This window comes from Talpa occidentalis, unplaced genomic scaffold, assembly GCF_014898055.3.
Source record: "Talpa occidentalis isolate TD23 unplaced genomic scaffold, MPIMG_talOcc4v2.1 talOcc4.9, whole genome shotgun sequence".
Lineage (NCBI taxonomy): Eukaryota > Metazoa > Chordata > Mammalia > Eulipotyphla > Talpidae > Talpa > Talpa occidentalis.
Window position 1 is genome coordinate 16,650,159 of NW_023605305.1, and position 25,124 is coordinate 16,675,282.

Consider the following 25,124-nt stretch of genomic DNA (forward strand, 5'->3'; position numbering starts at 1 on the left):
GGGTGTACCTGAGTGTGCGGAGCATCCCTCGGGAGTGGGAAACTTCCCTGCGTGGTGCAGCACCCGCCCCCGGTCGCGGGCGCAGACTGGCTACCGCCTCCGGGCCACGTGGTGCGCAAGGCGGGCGCGTCCGAGAAGCCCGCAGCGGCTCCTGGCTCAGAGCGCTCCTGCCGAGGAGAGCAGGCGGGGGCCGCAGGACAGAGCCGGTGCGGGCGGCGAGGCAGGTAAAGAGGCGCGGAGGAAGCGGGGCGGCCAGGGTGCTGTAGCCCGTGGCGGCGTCGGGGCCGCGGCCTCTGCCCTTCTCGCGCCCTCGCACCGCACCGGCTCTCTGCGCCCAGGGCGCGCAGCTCTGGTCATCTGGCCGCCATGGAGCCGGTCTCCTCCACGGATGCCGAGCTGCAGCCCCTGCTCCTGGCCAACGAGTCCGACGCTTTCCCCAGCGCCTTCCCCAGCGCCTTCCCCAGCGCCGGCGCCAATGCGTCGGGGCCGCCGGGCGCACGGAGCCCCTCGTCCCTCGCCCTGGCTGTCGCCATCACCGCACTCTACTCGGCCGTGTGTGCCGTGGGGCTGCTGGGCAACGTGCTGGTCATGTTCGGCATCGTCCGGTGAGTCCGCAGTGGACTGGCGCCGCGGGGCTGGGCACCCGGGGTGAGGATGGGGACCGTGGACTTGGGACCCTGACCTCGGACCCGGGACTTCCTGGGCCTCCGCGCTTTCTGCAGAGGGCGCCGGAGCCCAGCCGGAGGGCATGTCCACTGACTAGAGGAGAGGGAGAGAGAGAGAGAGACACACACACACACAGAGTGTGTGTGTGTGTGTGTGTGTGTGTGTGTGTGTGTGTAAATAACATTTGATCGTCTGTTGGCATCTCACTATGGGGGTAGTCTGGTAACACTTTGTATGTCAGTCACAGTTTCTGAGTGTGTGATTCTGTTTGTGACTGAATAAGTGTATTTTGTATGTTTGGTCCTCTGGAAGCTGGTAGGGGTGGGCTGAAGTGCCTGAGAGACCCTGGGCCTTTGGGGTGATGGCTGTGTATGAGCTGCCAATGCAGGAGGGGGACAGGAGTGTGTGTGTGTGCACCCTGCTGGGGGGGCACTTACAAGTCACATGTGGTGATCCTTTTTGGGGGCCCCAGCATTATATACTTGTCTCACACTGTCGTTTCTGATGCTTTCTGTATGAGAACATGATAATGTGGCTTGTTTTTTTGTCAAATCCCTAGAACCTCAGGGGCAGGAGAGCAACCCAAATGGCTTTGGACACTTGTGTGTGTGCGCCTGTGTGTGTCTGTGTGTGTGTGTCTGAGTGTGTGTGCGCCTGTGTGTGTGTGTGCACATACACTAATGGGTGTAGTGTATTGGCAGCCTGCTCTTTTCTGCCTTCCCGGGGCAGTCACCGGGTCAAGAGCCTGGATGTGATTCAGAGGCCAAATGCTCCCCCCCCATTTTCCCCTAGGCTTGTCCTTTTTCCTGCCCAAGGCGGCAGTGATTCACTTGGGCTGGAGTGGATTTTGTTCTCTCACCTCAGAACATGAAATCCCTTTTTTGGTATCTGAATACAATGCTGGGACCTTCTCAGAGAGTCTAAAACACCCCCAGGCTTGCCCCAGACATCCATCAGCTCGGCTATCCACAGAAAAGACTGCAGGAAAACTCCTATCCTTATCACAAAGATGCCCTGATATTTGCTGTTAGTTGGAAATGGGTCCTTTGTGCTAGTTGACTGAGGCTATGGCCCTGAACCTCGCTGAGCCATGTGCCACCAGACAGGGTAGAGGCCAGACTGTGGACTCAGAGGTTGAAGGTGTGAATTGTAGTCTTAGCCTAGTCACTGGTGCCTATCTTATTGGGGTCCCCATTCCTGGTGCCCCCCACCCCTCTTCTGCCCCAGTTTACATGAAGAATAGATCCCGGGTCCTCCATTGAGAAGCATGAATTCCAGAGTATGGGGTCTCTGCAGAGCAGAGCAGAGCACACTAGAATATTGGGTGGGGTGTGTGGGTGTTGAGGGAGCTTTGGCATCGATGATCTCTGGGGATCTTTTCTCCCCCAGGAAGAGTAGTGGGCATATGACTTTCCTTGCTTTCAATGACTCATCACCAGCTACAGTGGGAAAATTCCCCAATGTATAGGCAGGATTGAGTTTTGCTTTGCAGTTTTCTCAGTGATTTGCCCTATTTTGCCTTTGGGGTTGGTGCAGTCTTCAGATGTCACAACCCGAGAATTCATCCCAGCTCTGCCACACACTAGCTCTGTGACTTGGGTAAGTCACTTTCTTTTTTGAGTCTCAGTTTCTTCATCTGTGGAATGGGGTGATAATCAATGTTCTAGAAACAGGGTTTTCACAAGGTGTCAATGAGAGATTATAAATAATACAGTTGGCTTGGTGCCTGGATTCAATAAGTGGAAACTGGCCATGTAATGAAGAGGAGGAATTTTCCAGATCCTTCAGAATCTGGTGCCTGTTAAAACAGGGAGAATGGAGTGGGGTGGTCCTCAGGTGGGTCTGAGAGTGGCTGTGATTCTGAGAGCTCCAGGTTCCCAAGCACTTACACTCTGGAGGGTAAGATGCTCAAGTCTGGGGAGAGCTGAGCATCTGTGTTCAATTCCAATCCAGCCTCTTCCCAGGGGTCGTCTGGCTGGTGAGCTGAGGAGCACAGCTCTCCTGCTGTCATTGAGGTAGGGGAGGGCCTCTATCTTCTGCGGGTCTTCTCAGAGCAGGTTCTGGGCTTACCCTGCTGGGGATGCTCCCAACCATCTTTCTGAAATTGCCTTGTCAAATGTATCTTGCAAGTAGTACAGCTGGTCCCAGTAGGTTCCTTTGTTACTAAGGCATTTCCCTGGCCCACCATCTATGTGACAGCTGTATCTCTGGGTCTGAATGGCTTCATCCTCACCTATAAGCCTGTGGGAGGGACATTAGAATCCTCATCGTTATCACTCCCATTTTACAGATGAGGAAACTGTGGCTCAGAGGGAGAGATAGAGTGACCTGTTCTCCTGTGGTTCCACAGCCAGCTCTCTTGTTTTGTGACTGCAAGCCAAGAACTTTTTCCAGAACTGCCTGGGATAAGGGACAAAGAATTGCTTGGAAGGAAGGGGCAGAATCCTGTCCTTCCTCTTGTCGTCAGAGAATGATGGACACCAAAAGACTATGATTCTATACATTATTTGGCCCACATACTTTCAGCTGCTGTCCTTGGGGGATAGGGATGGATGGGAATCGACACCACTTTAGTGCTTCCCCACTGAGAAGGAGGTTAAGGACAGGGCAGCTACCTAGGGCTCAGCTTCTGCTGGCAAGGCCCCAGGAGCAGCAGGGAGAGGGAAGCCCAGGGTGAGAAGAGACCCTGTGTCTGGTTCCCTAAACAACCCATAAATGAGTCAGTTGATTGGTTGACTGGATGAATGTTCCAATGACTGAATTCTACTTGTCAGTCTTGAACTTGAGCAGTTTGGTGGCGATGGCAGGGAGCACAGGGGAAGGTTTGCAAGGGAAGAGGAAGAGGACACCTGGGTTGGGAAGGCAGAGTGTTGTCGTGGCAGGAGGCACTCTTGAAGCCAGACAGCAAAGTTCAAAACCACATACTTGCCGTGCGTGTGGGTTACCAACTCCACCCCTAAGGCGGGGATGACAGCATTGCCTCCGTGGTGGTGGTGAGGATCAAATGAGACGTGTGCTGCCTCTGGGCCCTTTAGACCCTCCGCCTTTTGGGAGCAGGGAGCAGCGAGGGCTTCGGTGGGAGGAAGAGACATCCGTCAGCTCGTCATCCGACACAGTTAAGATTGTAGGGGTGCTGAGGGCTGTGTGGAGTACGGGGGGCTTCGGCAGCCCATGGTGGTCTTACTTGGTCAGGGAATTCAGAGGCCTCTGAAGAGCTGAGGACGAGGCGGGGACAGCAAAGGAAATTGCTGAGGGAAGAGCCTGAGAAGGGCAGCATGACATGGTTGTGGGGCTGAAAAACAGAACAGGGGGATCCCAGAATCCCCGATCATGATCAAGGAGCCCTTGCCATTTCCTCCTCCCCCTCACCTGGCCCTTCCTCCCCCGTCTCTCGTGGACCCGCCTGGGAAGCCCACTCATCCTTCTCGGTGCACCAGACAGGCCCCTGGGAACTGTGCTCTTAGCAAATCTTCTGAGGCTCCTGAGGCTTCTGTGAAGCATGAGCAGGATTTTTGGGGGGCATCTGGTCTCCAGGAGATCATCCCTCCCTCCTCCTGCAGTGCAAGTGCAGCAGCTAGTGGAGTGACTTGTGGGGCCAAAGTGCAGAGGCTTGGGAACCCCTCCTTCTCGGTGTCTGTCCCTAGCAGAGCTGGCACCTCAGAGTCCCCACTGGTGCCCCATTGGGCAGAGTGGATATGGGGGCTAAGTGAAGCAGCCCAGCTTCCCCCTCCATGGTCTAGAACATCCTGGTTTGCCTGCCCCAGAACTGAGCAGGAGATCAGAATCAGTGCTTTCCCAGCTGACCTCTGTCTGTTCCACAGCCTTCCCTATCTCCTTGCATCCACTTCTCCCTGGTTTCAGCAGGTTCACAATGCCCCTCAGGACCCTGCCCCCTGTCCGCTGCCCCCTAGGACCCTCTCAAACTTCTCTGCCCCCTGACCTCTCCCTCGCCCTGACTGTGTCTCCCGACTCTTATCCTGGGACCAGTGCTGACTCTGCCAACTACTAAGATCTTTAACAAGTAGGATTACCATTCTGCACCCCAGTTTCTTCACCTATAAAATGGGGATCATAATGCCTGCTTCATAGGCACCTTGGTCCCTAAAGACTGGATTAGAAGCTGCTATAAAGCGTGGTGTTTCCCCTCCTACGACTGCAGCATAGAACAGGGGGGCATGGTTTGGCCGGACTGGGGTGGAGCCATGAGGGTGAACGAGGGGTCTTGTCCTCTCTGTCTCTTACCAGGTGCGGGGGCTGTGGAGGGGGGTGCTCCAGTGTCAGCTTCACAGGTCTGGGGGCTCTGAATCCTGTCTTGTATTTGGAAACCCAGCATGAGCCCCCTTGGCTTCTTATTCTTCTCTCCCTCTTGCCCTTGGTGGGGTCCATGGCCTCAGGACCCCTAGACTGGGAGAGTGACAGTGTGGTGCAAAAGGTCACAGCTGGAGGTCATGCAGTGCCTGGTCTCTATCCCACCTCAGCCAGGCCTCATGGTGGCTTTGGGGAAATAGCTCACCGTCCTGCGCCTCATTTCTGCTTTGGTAAAAAGGGGCACTCTCAATGAGTTACTGGGAAAATTGAATGAGATCATCATATAAAGGCCGTAGCACCACACCTGGCACATAGTAGGTCCTCAACCCATGCCAGGTGCTGGTTACTAGCAGCCTGCAGCTGCTCCAGGCGGGGAGCGTGGGTGGCTGTGCAGCCCGATTGTCTGAATTTCAACCTTGGGTCCTTTCCCGTTTCCTGCCTTGCCTGCTCCGTAACTTGGCTGCTGCTGCCCCTGCCAGGCCCACCCAGCCCCAGCCCTCACTGCCCAGACTCTCAGCTAAGCCTCAGCAGAGCCTCTGGGTCCTGACGCAGCTGAGCCCCTAGGATCCTGCTTAGTTGTAGCTCCAGGACAACTGCAGCTTCCTAACGCTGGGGCGGCCTCGGGAGTCGCTGAGTGGTGAAGGGGGAGCAGTCGTTGGCTGACTCCGTGGAGAGGTGGGGGGTGAACATTCCAGGCAGAGGGAAAAGCACAAGCAAAGGAAAGCGCAGTGGATGATGATGGAGAGCTGCAGAGGGCAGGGAATTTCGCCGAGGCTGACCTGAGGGTCCAGGGCTGTGCTGGTGGAGAAGGCGCAGGCACAACAGCAGAAAAGGCCTGTGAGCAGGTGTTCTTGCCAGGCCTGTCCAGGCGCCTGCTGTGTGTGAGCTTGGGCAAGGCCCAGGAGCTGTGGAGAAGCCTCCCACTATGGTCTCTGCCTTCCACAATTCCTGCTGAGGTGCAAATGTTAGAAGAACTCCATGGACCAGCCCAGAGCAGCGGAGGATGTTGCTCTGGTGGTGAGGAGGGCAGGAGGACTGCAGCATGGCTGTGCTATGGGCCAGTGGCCATGCTGAGGCACCAGTTCCAATCTGGACAGTGGCAGCTGAGTCTGGACAGGCTCTTGGGTCCCACTTTAAGGCAGTCATACTGGGAAATGAGGGGCTTTGGGTTCAGGCAGGCCAAGGGGAAGAGGACTTTGGAGCAATCTGTGCAGAAGGGCATTCAAGAGGAAGGATTTGGTGTGAGTGTGGGGGTTCAGGGGGGTGGGTTGGATGGGAAGGACTTCAATGTGGGGAAACCAGAGGCTGGCTCTGGGCCATGTGCGAGAGCTGAGTGACCTGAATCCCTGGCTTCGGTTGTCCCCTTTCTCAAATGGAGTGCTGTCCACCTACCAGGGAGGCAGGAGCCTGGGCCAGGCGACCTCTGTGAGAGCCAGCAGGGACTGCGATATTCCATTGCATCTCCTGGCCTGGCCCCAGAGCTGCCACGTCCCGGCTCAGGTTCGTCCAGCAGGAGCGTGTGACTCACTGACACACCAGGGGTAGTCAGAGGAGCCACAGAGGGCACTGAGGAGCCTCTCCCGCGCCCGTCCTGCACTGCGGGCTGCAGGTTCTCATTCACAGCCCAGGGTGGGAAGGTTTGGAGGGAGCAAGTGCCTCTCGCCCCAGAAAGGTGCAAACCCAGGTCGTTCTGACTCCCTAACCATTGCATGTCCACTCTGCCACGCTGTCCCCAGGACACGAGGGGAATGGGGGTGAGAGCTGGGGAGTCCAGTTAGGGAAGGGAGAAGGGCAGCTTGCTGTCTGCACACAGCAGCCAAGGCGGCTCACACACCGCCACTTCTCCGAGCCTCGGTTTTCTCATCTGTGAAGTGGGACTTAACCTTGTAGGTGGCCGATGTGAAAGATTTCAGCACCTCACCAAGCATTTGGTAAATTTTCAGTAACTGCTTTCTATTTTTCTGACTCTTCAGAAAAGGAGTGAGTCTTGTTTCTCACCCACCTGATCGATCGCCATTTATTGAGGCCCAGAGGAACTATAATTATTGGGTAGGTGCTAGAGGGAAACTTCATCAACGCATTATTAGAAACCTTCTTCTACAATAAAGTTGATATAGGCATTTATTTCGGGAAATATGGAGAAATTTTAGCAGAGACAAACATTACCATCATCTCTCCACAAGAGAGAAGCTTTGTCATTTTGGTGTATTTCCTTCCATCTCCTTTTTCTGACCCTGTGTTTTTGTGTGTGTGTTAATGACACCCAGATCACACTGTTTTGAAATAATGATTACTTTATGTGAAGTGTTTTGTAAACTGTCTTTTCATGTAACACGATCTTGTGTGTTCTTGTGTTAGCAATTATTCTTTGAAAAAGATTTTCGAAGACTGTATTTGGGGGGGATTTATATTGTTTCCATTTTCATGCTAAAAGTGCCTGTGAACCTTCCTGAACACAAATGTTTATGTACATCTTGTATTACTTCTATATGGAAATTTCAAAAAAGTGTTCCGGGAAGGCATGGCCCGCTGTGTAACGGAGTGAGCTTCCTGTCACTGAAGTTATAGGGCAGAGGAACAATGGCAGGGGCACCGGAGGCTTGTTCAGAGACAAGATGAGAAACGATTTTACGTTCCTCTCATTACAGCTGAGCTCTGAGTCACTGATCCCTGAGCCTCCTCTCCTGTTGATGCCTGGACTTTGAGAGGAAGGGGGCTGAGCGAGGGCAAGCCTTGATTTCATTAATGTCAGAGTCCTGGGATGGCCAAATCCAATTGGCTACCCAGATCATCATAACATGCACAGGAAGAGGGATAATCGTGGCGCAGAGCAGAAAGCCTGGCTTAAATTAGCTATTTGCCATCACGCAGGCTGCAGCGGCCCCATTACCAGCCGCGGGGTAGGGGTGGGATGGGGTGCCTGGGTTGTGCTCTGTTGATTTATAGCTCCTGGTGCAGCTGCAGAAATCAGCGGCTTTGTCTCTGGCCAGGATGGGGGTGTGTGTGTGTGGAAAGAATCTTGTCTTCTGTAGCTTTCTGCATCTTTTCTGAGAAATGGAAGGAACTCAAACTTCACAACCCTGTGAGGTGAAAAAAACCCCATTCAGTAAACAACACAGAGAATTGGAAACGGCCTGACTCCCCTCCCCTGTGGCAGTAACCTTTTTCCAAGGCATAGAATCATGGATGATGATGATCCTCTTTATTGAATACTTATTTGTGCCAGGAGTTCTGTATATGTTATGTGTCGATACTGTATTCTGCATATATACATCTATAAGCATATGTATTATCTTGTTTAATCCCCATAGATCCATATAAGGTAAATGTTGTTTTAAAAAAAATTTTTAAAGGGCATCCCCCATGGCATAGCAGGTTGAGTGTGGCGCTGTGAAGCTGTCCGCAGCCTCTGCAGCACCGGTTCAATTCCCGGCCAGCCAGGAAGATACCCACATGGCGCGGCAGACCTCTCCTGTCTCACCCGCTGCTCCTGTCAGCAGAGCTTTCGGTCCGGCTGCCTGTTCTGCTCCCTGCTCTGTCTCTGGTGAATCCTCTCACCCTTCCGCACCTCTGGCCTGTACCCCAGCTCTTGTATACATAAATAAAATCTTAAAAAAAAATTATAAATTTTTTTTTAAGATTTTATTTATTTTTGCATAGAAGAGCCGGCCAGGGATCCAGCTCAGGCCCTAGTGGTGTGATAGTGCTGAGACTTAACCCCTAGGCCACCAGGGAGGCCTGCCCCCACTTTATAGACGAGGAACCCAGGGCTCAGAGAAAGCCTATACTATGCCCAAAGCCCTAGAGTCCAGCTGCAATCAGGTCATTTGGCTCCCAAGAGCTCACACTCTGAACCACTGCCCTGTCCTCTGTCAAGCTCTGATCTACAAGTAGGAGGCCGAGGTCTGGAGACCTTGTGTGTTTTCTGACTTAATGGCCAAGGTAGGACTGGAACTTGCCTTTCCTAACCCTTTGCTCCCTCTCCTTGCGTCTCTTCCTGTCCTTGGGGTTACAAGGTGACCAAATTTAGTGGTACTTGGGAGCATGAGAAATGGGTTTCTCCACAGGGCAACCACAGCTGGATACCACTGATACCATATAGGCCCAAAGACCCCAGGTTCCCTGGGGCAGGACCAACAGCCACATCTTTCAGAGATACCTGCTTCTTGCTGGCTGTCTCCACCACCCCACCCAGGCTCACCTCACTAGGCCTCATCTGTGAGATGAGAATGATACCAAGACACCTACATGGCAGGGTTGAAGTGGACGTACATCCAGCAACCCCTGCTGAGGATCAGGTGCTAGGCCTGCAACAGCGATCCAGATAGTTCCTGAGCCCATGGAGGTGATATTCTGGGGAAACATAGACAGTAAACAGTTGTAAGGTCAAGGCCATAAGCAATGAAGTCAATTAAATCAAACCTGGGAGAGAGTGGCGGGCTGCAGGTGTAAATGGGGAGGTCAGGGAGGAGGAGACAAGGCCTGTTGCTAGGAAGAAGCATTTTAGGCAGAGGTAACAGTGAGGGTAAAGGTGAAGGGAGATGATGTATGACCTCAGCACAGGCCTGGCCTGTAACAGGAAATTATTGGTGATCATGATGCTTTTTGGCTGGTTGCCCAGCACTTGGGAACCAGGGGCAGGGACTAAGCCAAAGGAGGGAAACTGCTTCTCCCAGTCAGGCCAGCTGCCCCTGCAGGACAGATGGAGATAGTCTGTTTCCCTTGGTTACAAAAATTCGTCCTCCTGAAGTGCCTGCATCTCCTGCATGATTTTCCATCCTTCCGGGGGAGGGAGCAGAGACCAGCACATGGCCAGGGGGCTGCCTGGAGGGCAGGTAGCCAGTCCCTCTACCTGCTTGGGCTTTGTCATCCCAAATGAAAGTGTGTTCAGCCAAAGCATGATATTTTGACTCAACAGGACTAACTTCAAAAACAGAACCACCGATCTTTGCTGAGTGCTAATAAAGTGTTCGGCTCTGGGCTGAGCACCCACCTACGTTAGCTCATTTGATTCTATTAACCGTGTGAGGCCGGAGCCACGCTTCCCTCCATTTGACAGATAAGGACTGTCATCTGTCAGTCTTCTGAGTCTCAGAGATAATAATTGACTTGCACAGGGACACCATTGGCAAATGGCAACATCAGCCTTTGGCTGAGGCCTCTGACTCCCAGCACCTGCATGTGCCAAGGGTCCCCGAGTTGGTGTCCGTGCAAAAGGTGGGACCTGCAGTCCTCTCTGATGCCTACTGGGGAAATGCGACTTTTCCACACAGCCAGGGGCTAGGAGAGGCTGTGGTGCAGGTCAATTTATTTGTAAAATTATTAAAATTATAAATTATTATTATTTTTTTAAATATCTCCTGTCGACTTGTTTTATTTTTAAAAAGATTTATTTATTTATGCATATAAGAACTGGGGTACAGGCCAGAGGTGCAGGGGGGTGAGAGGATTCACCAGAGACAGAGTGGGGAACAGAATAGGCATATCGACCAAAATACACTGCTGTGGGGAGCAGTGGGTGAGGCAGGAGAGGTCTGCTGCGCCATGTGGGTTGCTCTCTGGCCAGTCGGGGTATCGAACTTATGCTGCAGTGGCTGCGGCGAGCTTCATAGGTTGTATCTTAACCCCTTGCTCCACCAGGGAGGTCCTATTAAAATTATAAATTATTAATAAAACAAAAGTGAGACTCAGGGCCTCCCCAATGGCGCAGCGGTTGAGCGCTGGGTTGCGAAGCTGCCCGCAGCCTCTTCAGTGCCGGTTCGATCCCCAGCTGCTCCCCGGCCACCAGAGGAGGGTCCCACATGGCGCGCAGACCTCTTCTGCCGCCCGCTGCTCCCCTCAGCAGTGTACTTCGGTCCTTCTGCCTGCTCTGCTCCCTGCTCTGGCTCTGGTGAATTCTCTCACCCTCCCGCACTTCTGACTGTACCCAGTGCTTGTATAAATAAATAAATAAATCTTTTAAAAAAAAAAAAAAAGTGAGACTCAGGTGTGTGTGAAGCAGAAGGCGCTGTAACAAGTACCATCCAGCATGGCCAAAGACCTCGAGGTGGGAAACTGGGCTTTTCGTTAACATCCTGCTTTGGGTGCTGGTTGTGTCCACTCTACACTCTTGGACAAGCATATAGCCTCTTTGGGACCAGTTTTCTTCTGTGAGTAAAATGGGAATATGTTGATTTCCCCCCTCACACACACAGGGTTGGTGGGAGACAGAGGACAGAATGTGTTTGAAGTGCTTTGCACTGGGCCTACTTGGCCCATTATATCGAGTGTCCCTGGGATGGGGGATGGGTTGGCATCTCCACAAGGTCACCAAGAATGATGTTTTTACATGGAATTTTGGTACCAGAACATTTTCTTGGTGATGGTGAAGCCTCTAAATTTAAGATTCTACCAATCGCAACAGTAGCAAAAATGAGCATGTACTTTAGGAATATTGCAAGATTCCGCACAGGGGACTTTATGAGCAACATCTCTTTTAATCTTCACAGCACTTCCCTGAGGTAAGGATCATTTAATGTGCTTGTTTTACAGATGAAGAAGCTGAGGCTCAGAGAGGACAGAGTCTGCCCTCTCTCCATGTTACCACACCACCTCTCATCACACTTGAACCCCTGCAGCACAACTCGATGTGGGGGGATGTTCTCATTGTCCTTTTCCAGCTGAGAAGACTCTTGAGGAAAGCCTTGAATGTGGGCTTCAGGTCTGTCAGTCAGGGTGCAATGAGAGAGCAAAGCACCAGTGGGTTATATTTGGCGTCATCTGCTAATGTGATTGTAGGGTCTGGCTAGGCAAGCCTGAAATTTGTACGACAGGTTGGCAGACTAGAAACTCAGGCGAGAGTTGGTGCTGCAGGCTACAGGTGGAATCTCTTCATCCTCTGGGATGAAGTTTTGCTCTTAAAGGTTGCCATTATCAAGGGTAATCTCCTTTATTTAAAGTCGACTGATTATAGATCTCAACCACAGCTACAAGGTGCCTTCACAGCAACACCAATTAGTGTTTGATTAAATGGCTAGGTAGTGTGGCTTAGTGAAGTTGACACATAATACTGACCGTCCCTGGGACACACACACCCGGGCTTGAGTACAACTTACAGGCTCTGTGACCTTGGGCAAGTTTCTCTGCCTCTCTGACCCTCAGCCCCCACATCTTGTCAAATGTAGTCGTTGTTCTGACCACAACTGGTTGTGGTGAGGATTTAATGCAATGACGTAAATCAACTGCCTTCTTCCAGAGCTGTCACATGGAGGGGAGAGGCACACAAAAATAGATCACAAAACAGTGTTTTCTGAATGTAAGTGCTGCTTCTGTGTTCGCTTCATTTTGCACTGGTTGCTCCTGGAGGGCAGGGACTCTGTCCCATTCATTTTCTATCCTTTTCCTAGCTCAATCCCTCACTCTAAGGATGCATCACTAAGTATTTCTTAAATATCTAGTTGGCACTTTGTTAATGAGATTCCCTCTGGGGAATTGGAATCTATAATAAAAAAATCTCCCAACTACAAAGCAAGAGTGAATGAACTCAGGTCTCTAGACCCTTTAGAGGAACCTCTTAACTTCTCAGCTCAGTTCCTGCAATGAACTTTCTCTGATGTCCCCAAACCAATGGTTCTTTCCCCTCTGTGTCCCCATAGTGCCCTATACGTCTCTCATCCGAGTAGGGACCACCCACTTTCCCAAACACTGATGTCTCCTCTCGCCCCAGATGAGCAGGGGTGGCTGTGGGGGAGTATCCCTTGTTTACAGCTGGAGACTCAACCTGGGGTCCTGCACTCAGGTGCCAAGCAGGTGTTTGTAGGAAGAACACATCCTGTTTTCAGAGACCCCCAGGCTGACATACCACACGAGGAGGTCTGTGTCCTCGGGGCTGCCCCTGTGCCCAGCTCTCCATCTCCTGGCCCAGTGAACGCGAAGGCAGAAGCAGAGCCGGGGCGGTGGGGAAGCTCTTGTCTTTCCCGGCTTCCATGAGCATCTTGTAGTCTAGCCCTGAGCTCAAGAGAATGGCCCTGTCTATCGCTGACTGTGATCTGGACGGCCTCTCCACTCATATTCAATTCAGGGCCCCTTTATTTTCATGTTCCAGCCCTTAACCTTCTCCTGTGACATACTTGCTGGGCCTCATCATAATTAACTACTTTCTTTTCTCAGGCTTTGCCAAAACTGAGACAGCTAATTAATTTCTGGCCGTTCGCCACTCGCATTAAATGGTGGGCAGGGACGCAGCTCCCGTCCTTGCTGCCCAGCTGGGCTTGTTTTGCCAGTCGGAAGAGCAGCTACCCCTTTGTCTGCAAATAGAGGGAACCCCAGCTGGAACGTGGCTGACTGGCTGGCGGGCAGGAGCTTTATTGAAGCTGCTTGCTCCCCAGTGGGTAAAGCCTTTGTGATCACTGCTGTAGCTGTCCCTGGGCTTCCTCATTGGTTAAAAAATAAGGAGGAGGAAGAAAAGAGGGGGAGGAGGGGGATAAGGGGAAGAAATGGACTTTGACATACAGGGAGAAGAAGATGGATAGAGTTTGGGAGTGAGGGTTCTGGAGTCAGAGGGACCCAAGGCCCAACCCAGGCCCTGTCACACCCAGGCTGTGCCATGCCTCGGGTAGGACTTTCAGCGACTTGTCCCCACCCCTACCCTCGACATTACTACCTGCAAAATGGGAATAAGAATATTCATTTCCTGTGGTGGTTGTGCAGACTCAGTGGGATAATGAACACGCAGTGGCACTTATTTAATAGGGCAACTGGCACCTAGTAAGTGCTCAATAAATACCCTCATCAGCCATCTTTCCTTTCAGTGCTAACATTCAATGTTCCTAATGAAAAAAGTCCTTGTGTTGGGAGAGCTGGGATGTGGAACAGACCTGTTCCTGGTTTTTTGTTAATTTATGTTTATTGAGGTGGTGATGATTTATAACATGGTATGTGTTTTTGGGGTATAGGTTCACACTGCTACACAAGTATGTTATACCACCCTCCACTAATCCTCCACTATAATCCTTTGGGACAAGTGATTTTTCCCCCTCTAGCACCATCTGTTATAAACCCTTGACTCTATCTCCCCCTGCCCCCCGTTTTAATCTCAGGAACGTCACTTTGTTTATTAATGTCTGCTAATTTTTGTAAGTATTTTTTTTAGATTTATTTATGCATACAAGAATTGGGGTACAGGCCAGAGATGCAGGGGGTGAGAGGATTCATCAGAGACAGAGTGGGTAACAGAACAGGCAGGCTGACTGAAATCCACTGCTGAGGGGAGCAGCGGGCGAGACAGGAGAAGTCTGCTGCGCCATGTGGTTTTTCCCTGGCTGGCCAGGGATCGAACTCATGCTGTAGAGACTGTAGATTTCTTCATAGTGCGATGCTTAAACCCTTGCGCCACCAGAGAGGCCTTATAAATATTTTTTATGTTGAATCGTTCACTATATACATGTCCAATATTTGTCTTGTCATTCTGACTTGCTTTACTTCTATTTTTCTGTAAATGGCAGCATTTCATCTTATGGCTGAATAGTATTCTATGGTGTGGATGTAACCGCATCTCCTTGATCCCGTTGTAAATAGTGCTGCAATAAGCATTATAGAACATATAGTTTTTTGAGTTGACAGTTTCAAGGGTGGGGCTACTGGGGGATATGGTGTTTCTATATATTTTTTTAAAGATTTATTTATTTCTGCATAAAAGAACTGGGGTACAGACCAGAGGTGTGGCAGGGGGGTGAGAGGATTCACCAGAGACAGAGTGGGGAAACAGAACAGGTGGATCTGCTGAAATCCACTGCTGAGGGGAGCAGCGGGGAGACAGGAGAGGTCTGCTGCACCATGTGGGTTGCTCCCTGGCTGGCCAGGGATCGAACTCATGCTACAGAGGCTGCGGACAGCTTCACAGTGCTGTGCTTAATGCCTTGCGCCACCAGGGAGGCCCTACATATTTTGTTTTTTAAGGTAAATCCAGATTACTTTCCATCCTGGCTTTCCAAACAGGCTACACCAGTTTACATTCCCACCAACACTGTAATAATAAAGTCCCTCTTTTTCCACATCCTCTTCAGCACTTGTTATTGGGGGACTTTTTAATATGTGCCATTCTCATGGGTTGAGATAGGATCTCATTGTGGTTTTAACCTGCATCTCTCTTATTGAAAGCAAAGATGAACATTTTTCCATATATCTATTGATTGATTGGCTTTCTGGATATCATCTTTGGTGACTTGTCTGTTAAAATTTGCTGCCTATTTATTAATTTGTTTGGTTGTTGATTGTGTAAGTTTTTTATATATCTTGGATCACCTCTTGTCAGTTATGTAATGTGTAGTTATTTTCTCCTATTCAGTAGGAGGCTTTTTTATTCTACTTATTTTTTTTTATTTCATTGTGTAAAAGCTTTTTAATGTGAGATAATCCCACTGGTTTATTTTTGCTTTTGTTTCTCTTGCCGTAGAGGTTGAGTCTCCAAAAACATCTTTATCATTGATATCCTGAAACATATGCCAAGGTTTCTTCTATATATTTTATTGTTGCCAGTCTTACATCTAAATCCATTTGGAATTTATTTTTGTGATGGATTTAGAGAGTAGTCCAATTTCATTTTTTTTTTTAACATGCAGCCTTCCGGTTTTCCTAGCACTATTTATTAAAAGACTATCCTTTCCTCACTCTGTGGCTGTGGCTGTCAGACCTACTTTTAATAGACGTGCTTCTCTGTTTTAGGCCCTGGCTGGCAAGGTTAACCCCTCTGTACTAGTTTCCTAAAACTGGTGTAACAGATTACCATAAAATACACAGCTTAGAGCAACAGAAGTGTATTCTCTTGTAGTTCAGGAGGCCAGAAATCTGAAATCAAGGTGTCAGAAGGAACATGCTCCCCAGAGGGCTCTAGCCAGGAACCCTTCCTTGCCTCTCTCTGGTGTTGCCTGCAAACCTTGGCATCTTATGGGTTTGTAGTCATATCACTCATTTTTTGCCTCTGTTTTCACCTGACCATGTTCTTTCTGTGTGTGTCTCTGTGTCTCCTCTTATAAGGACACCTTATAAGGCTCAGAGTGGTCAGGACCCATAACCCCAAAGGTCTGCAGTTAGGTAGAGGCAGAGCTGGGCCTTACATCTAGGTGCGTTCGTGCTGCACCTTTACTGTGTTAGTTTCCACAAACTTGATGACCTAAAAGAGCTGAAATTTATTCTCCCATAGTTCTGGAATCCAGAAGTCCAAGAAGTGTCTGTAAGCCTGCGCTCCTCTGGAGCATCTTGGGGAAACTCCTTCCCTGTCCAGCTGCTGGTGGCCACATTCCTTGGCATGAGGCTGCATCACTCTAATCTCTGCTTCCATCTTCACTTGGCCTTCTCCCTGTGTGTCTCTTACAAGGAAACTCTGGTTATTGGAATCAGGGCCCACCCAGATAGTCCAGGACAGTCTCATCCCAAGATCCTGAACTTAAATGCATCTACAAAAACCCTTATTCCAAATAAGGTCAGCACAGTCACTGGGGGTTGAGACCTAGACTTGTTTTTCAGGGACTATCATTCAACCCACTTCATTATTAAAGGTTATTAAAGCCTTGATGGTACAGTGTCTGCCGGGTCCCCAGCCCACAATGTGGAGATGCAATGTGGAATATTCTGGAATGGTTTCAAAGTAGAAGGAGATGATTGAAGTGGTAAGGGGAGGTCAACTTGGGGGCCATGTGTAACAGAGGGTACAGCTTAAGCTGAAAATCCCATCTGGGATCACAGCCCTCCGGGAACCTGGAAACCTGACCACAGGGGCCAGCCCTGCCAGCTGGGGTGTCTGTCCACATTGGAGGCCACTGATTCCAGAGAGAAAGGATCTGGCCGCACTTACCTGAAGAGAAGGGAGAAAGCCTTTCCTGAGCACCATCTGTGTGCCTATGATTGTGATTTACCTGCTTCATCTCGTGCCCTCCCTTAACCTAAGAAAGTGGCATCATCTTTATTCAGATAACCCCATTCCTGAATGCACTAGGACAAATGAGATGGGGGCCCTGAGGACTAGCCACACAGTCCTGAGAAGGCAGCCAAACGACCAGCCATAAGTTAACACATCCTGAGCACCGTTGTTCGAACACAGGTCTTACCAAGGCTGGATAAGGTGTGTACTAATATCTCTGTGGGAGGGAGAAGGGGTAGGTTTAGAATCTGTGATTCCATGAGCAGAAGCAGAAAAAAATAGTTCCAGGTGAGAGAGAGAGAGAGAGAGAGAGAAAAGAGGGGTGGAGAGAGAACTTGCTTGCTGGGTGTGTTGCCCCAACAATGGGATTGGTTGTGAATTAGGCCTGCAGGTAGTGAGTTCCCTGTCTCAGGAAAGACTCAAGCAGAAACTGTGTTGCCATTTGTCTGGCAAGCCGTAGAGTGAATACCTTCCCTGTGAAGTTTTCTTCTAATGCTGAGATCCTAGAAATTTTTCCCAAGAAGAGCTTCAGTTAGTTGTGTGCACAAAGATGTTCACCACAGCATTATTTATAAGACAAAAAAGTGGAAGCAACCCACATATCCTCCAATGTGTGATTTATTAGGTAACTTCAGTATTCCTGGGGCGCCTAGATCTAGCCTGAAGTCTGTTTTTGAGTTAGAAATGGTTTAAAAGATTGTTTTTAAAAAGAGTATGAGGCCTCCCCGGTGGTGCAGCGGTTGAGCGCTGGGTTGCGAAGCTGCCTGCAGGCTCGGCAGCGCCGGTTCGATCCCTGGCTGCTCCCCGGCCACCGGAGGAGGGTCCCACATGGCGCGCAGACCTCTCCTGCCACCCGCTGCTCCCCTCAGCAGTGTACTTTGGTCCTTCTGCCTGCTCTGCTCCCTGCTCTGGCTCTGGTGAATTCTCTCACCCTCCCGTGCTTCTGACTGTACCCAGTGCTTGTATAAATAAATAAATATATCTTTAAAAAAAAAAAGAGTATGGAAGAGAACTTATGGCTCTCAAAGCCTAAAATATTTATTCTCTGACCCATTATTGACCTCTGGACAGAATAACAATCTGCCACCAAAAATTATATTAATCTATTTCTATGGATATAGAAAGATGGTCACATTATATTTCTGAGAGAAAGAAATAGGTTATGTAACGGTATCCAGGCCACTCCTGTTTCTCTAAAACGGAGTTTGTATGTTTGCATGTTACCTGTAATGATGGCTATAATATGACTAGTGGTTATTAAACTTCTTTAGTGATGGTTCTGTATTGTGTGAACATTTTCTAGTGAGCAGCTGTTATTTTTGAGATCTCAAAAAGCATTTGGGAATAAAATCAATTCTAAATACTCTAGCAAGCCGCACTGTTGGGGACCAAATGAATTTTAATCTAGGCTGAAGCCATTTTGCTCAATATTGTTTCCCAGGTGCTACAAGGCCCATCAAGCTGAGATTGACACTCTTGTTTTGTCGCTATTGCCTTTGCTTTTAGGTCTCTGGCCCTACTCTGACTCCTATGCCCTGTTGTGCTTTAGTGGGGGAAAATACCCCCCAGTTTATTTAAAAACAAAGGAGCTACTTTGGATAGATGAGCTGACATTCCCCTTCATCCTAGCAGAGCTGAGTCACTTCAGACTCAGGGCAAACAGGCCAGGCCCCGATATCCTTCAGGGGACTCTTAACCACAGAAGGGAGGTAGGGAGGAGGCTAGGGAGAGAGGGCTGGCTCATTTGAGCTCTGTGGTCCATGACTGGTTCCTTTTGGAAATCTTGACGCCCCTGATCCACCCTGTCCGGTCAACACCGCATCTCTCGGTTCCTGGCCTGGACTGAGTTCCAGGATATGGCTTGCCCAGTGCCTGGCACATCATCAGTGCCCAACAAATGTTTATTATCTATTAAAAAACACAAACATAACACAGGTGTCAGGGGTATATAGAGCCATGCCTGAGAAACACCTGACTTACAGTTGTTTGTCCATAAATACTGGTTGCCCCTCCCTTGTGGCCAGACCCTTCTTCCTCGCCTGGCTGGCCCTGTCACATGGTTCCTGTGACATTATTCTGATGTTTCTAAGTCTCCACCTGGGCTGTGAACAGATTGTCACCAAATCCCCAGCTATACAGGATCTGGGAATGCATGAACAGCAGATGAGCGCTATGGAGCCAGCCCACCACTGGGCCAGTTCATGCCACTCTGTCTTGGCCTCCAGGCTGGACCCCTCACCTTGGGCAGTGTTTTGTTTTTTTTTAAACATTTTTATTTTTATTTATTTTTTTTAGATTTATTTATTTATTTATACAAGCACTGGTTACAGTCAGAAGCGTGGGAGGGTGAGAGAATTCACCAGAGCCAGAGCAGGGAACAGAACAGGCAGATTGACGAAATACACTGCTGAGGGGAGCAGCGGGTGGCAGGAGAGGTCTGTGAGCCATGTGGGACCTTCGCCCAGTGGCCGGGGATCGAACTGGTGCTGCGGAGGCAGCTTCGCAACCCAGTGCTCAACCGCTGCGCCACCGGGGAGGCCCCTCACCTTGGGCAGTTTTGATGAACTCATCAAGGTGATAAGGAGGCTGACAGATCGGGAGCAGCAATGTGCAGCACAAAATGCTTCTGAGCGTGGGCTCTGAGAGCCAGATCTAAGTTTGGATACTGCACTTTCACTTCCTAGTGGCACTTCCTCGTGTCTTTGGGTGAACCACTTAACTTAGCTCCTCTGTAGAATGAGGATAAGGTTAATGCTCAGGGTTGCAGGGAAGGTGAAGTTAAATCATGCAGCTACTGCTTTGGGCATCATCCCTGGCACATAAAGGAAAAGACACTCAGAGAACATTGCTTAAAGAAAACAAACTAGGGGCTTCCCCGGTGGCGCAGCGGTTGAGCGCTGGGTTGCGAAGCTGCCCGCAGCCTCTGCAGCACCGGTTCAATCCCCGGCTGCTTCCCGGCCACCGGGGGAGGGTCCCACATGGCGCGCAGACCTCTCCTGCTGCCCGCTGCTCCCCTCAGCAGTGTACTTGGGTCCTTCTGCCTGTTCTGCTCCCTGCTCTGGCTCTGGTGAATTCTCTCACCCTCCCGCGCTTCTGACTGTACCCAGTGCTTGTATAAACAAATAAATAAACAAACAAATAAATAAATAAATGAAAATAAATCTTTAAAAAAAAAAAAAGAAAACAAACTACCATCCAGAGCTGTGGGACCGGCCCCACCAAGGCCTTATACCAAGGAGGAGTTTCCTCCTTGGAAACTCCTTCTGGATACTGGGCATTAAGATGTCAGCCAGTCTAACCAGCTGCACTGGGTCTGCCTAGGGGAGAAAATTCGTACAGGCATTTACTTGTCAGCTGACAAGGCCCGCCCGGAGTGTGTGTGTATGTCATGCGGCTCCGGCTGTGCTTTAATCACAGTATGGCCCATCTCCAACAGATGGAAAGAAAATTAATAGACATGGCAATGATCTTCCTTGCCAGTGGGGCTAGTTTGACAGATGATGGAATGGGTTTAGGGCTCTGAATGTATAAAGGAAGACTCGCTGAGAATGAGAAGAATGGTTTGCAGCAAATTCCCAGCACATTCAGAATGTGCTAGAAGGGATTTTGACTTAGAAAAACGGCAGAGGGTTTCCCAAGTTATCTCACAATCAAGAGGTACAGCCTGAACTTACCATCCTCACTTCCAGGGTTGGATCCAATGGGTAAGGATTAAACCCTATGAGAAAAAGACAGATGAATATTAAGGGAAAAACCCCAAAAGGACTGTCAATTCCTGTGTACCAGCTGGCTGAGAAAGCTACATGCTTTCATGTGTTGACTTCAGAACATAAAATAAAACACACACACACACACACATAGACCATGACTATACTGAAAGTACTAAAAAGGAACCAGGTTCAGAGAGGGAAAGTAATTTACCCAAGATCACACAGCTAAGTATGTCGAGAAGCCAAGATCGGAATGGCTCTACAGGATTCCGACTCACTTCCAAACTTGGAATGTAGACTTGGTGACAGCTCTTGATTATCCTTAACCTCTTTTTGTTGTGGTAAAACAGTTAACATAAAATGGACAATCTTAACCATTTTTAAATGTACAGTTCAGTGACATAGTCACATTCCCGTTGTTATACAGCCATCCCCACCATCTAGCCCCACGACAGTTTTCATTTTGTAAAAACTGAAGCTCTACATCTCCATTCTCCACTCTTCCTGGCCCCTGGCAACAACTGTTATACTTTCTTTTTCTTTTTAAAAAAAGATTTTATTTATTATTTTTGTCATAGAATAACTGGGCTGTAGGGGGTAGGGGTGAGAGAATTCACCAGAGACAGAGTGGGGAGCAGAACAGACAGATTGAAATACACTGTTGAAGGGAACAGCAGGCAAGGCAGGAGAGGTCTGCTGCACCATGTGGGTCAGCTCCCTAACCAGGGATCAAACTCAGGACATTACAGTGGGCCCTTGAGGTGGTGGCACTGAGACTTAACCCTTAGGTCACTAGGGAGGCCCCCATTATACTTTCTGTCTCCGATTTTGACTATGCTAACTCCCTATTGTAAATGGAATCATACAGTATTCATCTTATTTTACTTAGCATAATATCCTCACGGTTCATCCATGTTGTAGCATGTGTTAGAATTTCCCTCCTTTTTAAGGCTGAATAATATTCCATTGTGTAGGGCATCCCTGGTGGCGCAAAGGGTTAAGCACAGCACTGTGAAGCTATCCACAGCCTCTGCAGCACAAGTTCGAATCCCTGGCTGGCCAGGGAGCTACACACCTGGCGCAGCAGACCTCTCCTGTCTCGCCCACTGCTCCACTCAGCAGTGTATTTCAGTCAGTCTGCCTGCTCTGCTCCCCACGCTGTCTCTGGTGAATCCTCTCACCCCCCCTGCACCTCTGGCCTGTATCCCAGTTCTTGTATGCAGAAATAAATAAATTAAAAAAAATTCCACTGTGTATATATATATATATATATATATATATATATATATACACACACCACATTGTGCTTATCTATTCAATACCCATGGGTACTCGGGTTACTTTCATGTTTTAGCTACTGTGAATAATGCTGCTGTGAACACAAGTGTACAAATATCTCTCCATACCCTGCTTTAAAATCTCTTGGGTATATACCTAGAAGTAGAATTGCTGGGTCATATGGTATTTTAAATTTTATTTATTTGAGGAACTGACACACTGTCTTCCCCAGAGGCTGTACCATTTTACATTCCCACCAATAAGGGTTCCAGTGTCTCCACGTTCTCACCACACTTGTCTGATTTTTTATAGTAGCTGTCCTAATGAGTATGAAGTGGTATTTTGTCATAGTTTTGATTCGTGATTCTATAATGATTACTGGTGTTGGTTTCTTTATATATATAGCTTTGTTATCTTGTTAGTAAAATGTCTATTCAAGTCCTTTGTCCATTTTTAAAATCAGGATATTTACTTTTTAATGTTGAGTTTGGTAGTTATTTATGGTTCTTTCCTCCATTTTGAGTTAATTTTTGTATTGGTGTAAGTGTCCAGTGTCATATCCACAACTTTTTGAAAAAGGAAAAAAAAAAAAAGAATTAGGGACCATTAGTAAGATTTTAGAGGATGGGGCAATAAATCATTAATCCTTCTAGAGAATTTTTGCTCTGCCTTCTATCTGGCCTCCATACAGCAGTTAGAGTGATTTTTTTTTAAAGATTTATTTATTTATTTATACAAGCACTGGGTACAGTCAGAAGCGCGGGAGGGTGAGAGAATTCACCAGAGCCAGAGTGGGGAGCAGAGCAGGCAGAAGGACCGAGGTACACTGCTGAGGGGAGCAGCGGGCGGCAGGAGAGGTCTGCGCGCCATGTGGGACCCTCCCCCGGTGGCCGGGGAGCAGCCGGGGATTGAACCGGCGCTGCAGAGGCTGTGGGCAGCTTCGCAACCCAGCGCTCAACTGCTGTGCCACTGGGGAGGCCCTAGAGTGATCTTTTAAAGAAACACACATAAATCAAACTACATCACTCCCCTGGTTCAAATCACCAGTGGCTTCCTGTTATACACAGAACAAAATCCAATTTTCTGCTATGATTCAAAGACTCCATTTGATTTTACTACCTCCTGATTTCTCCCTCTACATCTCCTGTTGCTTCCTCTCTGGCTTATTGCAGTGAGTCACATTTGATTTCTGACCTTTCCTGTAGTTCATCAAGTTCTTTTCCTACCACAGGGCCTTTGCATTTGCTATTCCTTTTGACTGAAAAAAAACCCTGTCCCCTTTTCTCCATATGGCTGATTCCTTCTCATCCTTCCCAGCTATGTCACTTGGACTTAGTCAGCTCAAATTACCATAACAAAATACCATAACAGAAACTGATTCCTCAGTAGGGCCTCCCTGGTAGTGCAAGGGTTAAGTCTCAGCACTATGAAGCTATTGGCAGCCACTGCAGCACAAGTTGGATCCCTGGCCAGGGAGCCAATGCATGTGGCGCAGCAGACCTCTCCTGTCTGGCCCCCTGCTCCCCTCAGCAGTGTATTTCAGTCTGTCTGCCTGTCTGCCCCCCACTCTGTCTCTGCTGAATCCTCTCACACACTTCCCCCACCTTTGGTTTACAACCCAGCTCTTGTATACATAAATAAATAAAATAAATCTTTGAAAAAATGATGTAAGGGCATTTCTTTCTTTTTTTTTTTTTTTAAAATATTTATTTATTTATTTATACAAGAACCAGGGTACAGGCCAGATGCGCGGGAGGGTGAGAGAATTGACCAGAGACAGAGTGGGGAGCAGAATAGGCATATTTTACTGAAATACACTGCTGAGGGGAGCAGGGGGGTGAGACAGGAGAGGTCTGCTGTGACATGTGGGTAGCTCCCTGGCTGGGGATCGAACTCATGCTGCAGTGACTGCTGGTACCTTCATAGTGTTGAGACTTAAACCCTTGCATCACCAGGGAGGCCCCTGATCCTTCCTTCTTTCCCCACTCTCACTATTCTGGTAATTCTGTGGGTACTTGCATGGACCCCTGTGGTATGGGTTGCGTGCCCAGAATTGTTCTGGTCTGAGGCATATTTGCTGCCTCCGCTGGGACTCCCCCAGGGCCTGCCACATGTGCTACTTCCACACCGTCTTCTCCTTCACCACATCAAGCCCTATAGTCTTTCCATTTCCTACAAGGAGAAGATACTTCCTGGGGTGGTTCTTTGTGGTAGTCTGGTAGACAAATACATCTTTCTTCGTGTCATTCCTATTTATGAAACCACATCAGTTCCATTAAACCATCTTACTATTCCCAGAACTGTTGTTTTGACCTCCTTGTCCCTCCACCATGGCTCCCCTCCCATGTGAGGCCACCTGCTCTCTGCACTGCTGCCCAAGGTGATGGGTTTGCTGTCAGCGGTGCTAATGGTGGAGGCAGCTGGGTGTGGGCAGATGTTGGGTCCTGCTGCTGCACAGCAGCTCCTCCTGGGGTGTGATGGTGACTAGGCCAGAGACAGCAGTGGGATTGCTCAGGTTTCTCTGGGGTCTACTCTTTGTTCCCACTACTGATCAAACTCTAAAATTTTTCTTTTCTTTTCTATTTTTTAAAAAAGATTTATTTATTTATTTATACAAGAACCGGGATACACGCCAGATGCACAGGAGGGTGAGAGGATTGATTCACCAGAGACAGAGTGGGGAACAGAACAGGCAGACTGACCAAAGTACACTGCTAAGGGGAGCAACGGGTGAGACAGGAGAGGTCTGCGCACCATGTGGGACCCTTGCTAGCTGGCTGGAACCGAACTGGTGCTGCAGAGGCTGTGGACAGCTTCACAGCGCTGCGCTCAACCACCTGTGCCACCAAGGGAGGCCCTAAAATTTTTATTTTCTATGTGTCCTTTCTTAGGAAGTGAGGATATACTCCGGAGGATGTACTTCCACTTAGGAAGAGGATGTACTCCAACACAATGAGGGTATAAACCAAGATAGACAAGACTTGCAAGCCGGGAAACAATGGCCCAAACACAGGACAGTGTACATGTGGGTTAGAAAGTAATCAGTCCCAGGTTGAAGAGGAAGAGGGAGACTTCATGAGTTGGATCAGTAGGACAACAGAAGGAACTAATAGATTATGTGGAAAAAGAATGCAAACCCTGAATAACACACTAGTCATGTCCCCAGATAGCACAAATATCTATTGAGAGCTTGCATTTGCCAGTTGCTATTGGTAGGCCTGGCAGTACAATAGGGAACAGAATGACAGAGTCTCCTACCTTCGGGG

At 49.1% G+C, this 25,124-nt stretch overlaps 1 protein-coding gene across 1 annotated transcript in view; it reads left to right on the forward strand.

Annotated features, from left to right (window-relative positions):
• The first annotated feature begins 366 nt into the window (after nucleotides 1-366).
• The window catches only part of OPRD1 (opioid receptor delta 1), a 30,447-nt gene continuing 5,689 nt past the window's right edge, over nucleotides 367-25,124 (forward strand). Inside the window, 1 exon segment of the mRNA XM_037499223.1 lies at nucleotides 367-605. Coding sequence (XP_037355120.1) covers nucleotides 367-605 — 239 coding nt within the window.